The sequence below is a fragment of the Gavialis gangeticus genome, unplaced genomic scaffold (genome assembly GCF_001723915.1).
Source record: "Gavialis gangeticus isolate Ggan-Ray unplaced genomic scaffold, GavGan_comp1, whole genome shotgun sequence".
NCBI classification, from domain to species: Eukaryota; Metazoa; Chordata; order Crocodylia; family Gavialidae; genus Gavialis; species Gavialis gangeticus.
Genome location: NW_017728992.1, coordinates 164,632,494 through 164,635,424, shown reverse-complemented (window position 1 = coordinate 164,635,424; position 2,931 = coordinate 164,632,494). Strand labels below are relative to the sequence as shown.

At 38.0% G+C, this 2,931-nt stretch overlaps 1 protein-coding gene across 1 annotated transcript in view; it reads right to left on the bottom strand.

Moving 5' to 3' along the window:
• The window catches only part of RIMS2 (regulating synaptic membrane exocytosis 2), a 1,108,253-nt gene that overhangs the window by 1,064,669 nt on the left and 40,653 nt on the right, over positions 1-2,931 (bottom strand). The window contains exon 2 of the mRNA XM_019528053.1: positions 2,403-2,414. Within this exon, the coding sequence (XP_019383598.1) occupies positions 2,403-2,414 (12 nt within the window). The remainder of the gene's footprint in view (positions 1-2,402; positions 2,415-2,931) is intronic.

The window sequence follows — 2,931 nt, the reverse complement described above, 5'->3', positions numbered from 1 at the left end:
GAAGATCTATAAGGTCCCTTCCAACCCTACTTCTATGATTCTATGACCCCCATCCCTTACTGCTGATTGGCTGCAAGGGCTGCCTACCATGTGGTCCCACCTCCCTCCACCAATTGGCAGCAAGGGACAGGGCTGTATGGCAGGCAGCCCACAAAGTTAATCAGTGGTAGGGATCAGGGCCACTGAGGCTGCTTGGCCATCAGAGGCATATGGGGGGGGCACTGCACTCCACCCACAGAATGGCTGCCAGGCCCTGAATTCTGCATGTGAAATGGATGCTGGGCCCCACATTCTTCCCCCAAAATCAGCAGGCAGCCACCTAAAGTACAGTAAGTCCCTAATCAAAATGGGTCATAAGGGGAGATGGTGGTTTCTTAGATATAAAGGGCCCAGGCTACTTAGAGCCTGATAGGTCAATAGCAGTACCTTAAATTAAGCCAAGAAGCCGTAGTTACAAAATTGGGCCTTAGTTACAAAAAGCACATATTAAATGCCAAAGCCAAGGTCAACACACAAAACAACATTTTGAATAAGCTTACAAATTCCAAGTGGGAAGCAAACCCATTCATCCCATGCACTACTGCCTTAGCACTTTGTTTCTCTGTGGCTGAATACACCTGCAGCACCTGGGGACCCTCATGTCACAGTAAACATACTAATACTGCACTAGATGATACATGCAGAATTATAACTGGCTGCCTAAAACCCACCCGTTCCCTGCCTATATGCACTATCTGGCATAGTACTCCCTTACTTCAGAAGGAAAGCAGCAGGCAACATTGACCAGCAGGTACAAGAGTCAGATGATTGCCACCTGTTATATAGATATTAACCAGAACACCATCATCTCTCATTGAGAAATAGCTTTTTATCCTGTACCATACCATTGACCACATCACCAGAACCTGCCACAACTACCCTCTGGCAAAAAAGAATGGGAGAAACTAGGCAACAAAGCTGTTGAATGGAGCTGGCAAGGAATTACCCCCAGTGACGAATTAGCATCAGGCTCCAACTAAAAATGGCACATATGACAAAGCCTGAACAGATTGAGAGTGGGTCTCAGTAGATGCAACTTTCTCATGAAATCAAGGGGCTGTTATGCAAGTGACCAATGTGTTTGACATGGATCATCTCCTGAGTTGCCCTGTAGCACCATGATACACCCTACAAGAACTGACAACGCCAACACCAGAAGCAGTGGCCTGTGCAGAATATTGGGAGTAGACCATATTGAAAGGTTGGACTGGAAGCACAACGAAGAAGACTGAATTCAACAGAAGACTTTGCTCTATATGCCCCTACATGAACATGTGCAAACTACAAAAAACTTCTTTAATCTGACCAATGGCAGAAATTTAATTGCCAAGAACTAAAGAGTTCTTGCTCCCATATTTGCAGGTGGTTTTATAATATGTGACAGTCATCTTCACAGAACAGATTTATTCTACACAGGGCATTTTTATTTGGTTCCAGTTTGTAATAAAATTTCATTCCTTTTGATAAAATCTTTAAATCTGTCCAGGCATATTCATATTTTCTCTTAACACATCCTCTCCTAAACATCAATTAATAAATTCGGGTTTTAAGAGGACATTTTCAGTTTCGTATTACCAAAACAAACCAAAAAAATATTTGTAGCATGCACAACTTTTAACATTATTTCAGCATTAGGCTCAATATAATATGTGCACTAGGATTTGTGGATGGCAAATTAATGTTTAGCGCTCAATTTAATTAAAACAAAAATAAGTTAAATAGTAATTGCTAACTTGACTATAAAATTATAGGAATTAGAAAGCATCAAGTAAATTGTTTATTCAGATATTTTAGAACAGATGTTTTCTTGACTTTATTGATAAATGATTAATGTTTTATACTACTGCTTTAAAAAAAAATCAAATGACTGAACTGTAATTCCAAACAAACCAGAAGAATAAAAAACCCTACAATTTTAACAACATGTAGTTAATTATACAATCATGGCTACCACTGTGAACAAAGCTGATATTACCAAATTTATGCCATGCAAGTATACATTTGTACTTTTAGATTTAAAAAAGCCATGAGTACTATACCAGTTATTCATTTTCTTTCTTTCTTTTTTGTTTTTCAACTGTGCACACATCATACTGCAAAATTAAAGGAGAAAAAATAGGTGCATGCTCATAAAACTATTAATACAGAATTTTTCATGCATATAATCTACAACACATTTAAGCTTATATGTTTTTAAGATGATATATTAATAACTATTGGGATTATTTCTACTCTCACTTAAATGAGAGCAACTCCTCTTGACTTCAATGGGAGTTGCACCTCTGTAAGTGAAGGTAGATCCAGCCTTCAGCATTAAGACTACTCATAAGAAATGAATTCAGACAGAAAAAAAAAACTCTAACCACTTTATCCTCCTGGAGGTCATATCCACGAAAGCAAGAGAGAAAGGACAGAAAAGACAAAGAAGGGAAGACAGTTACTTTCATTCTGAAAGCAAGCAGCAATATTTATTAGTAAAATAAGCAAACAAATATTAAAAAATTGACTAACATACAGGCTTTGTTTCTTCTAATTGTGGAGAGTATATGAGGAAAAGGATGATTGGCTTTAAGTTGTTTATGGATTAAATTTTTAAAGACAGTGCCACATGCACAAAGAAAACTACTGTCACAAAAAACAATTTAGGAATCAAATCCTACATCCCTTAATAAAACAGTCGGTTTGCCTTATATTAATAATGAGTACAAACATTTGGGCCTAAGTGCCTTAAGCCCCAATATTTTAAAGAATCAGCAAGGTTGGACACTGTACTATCTTGCACAGGACTCAATGACTTGAAGTCAATAAGATTTGGGGGGGCCTGGAGGAGGGGGAAGAGATTGATTTGAAGGATTACAGTTGTAATGCAACTGGAATAAGAAACTATTAATG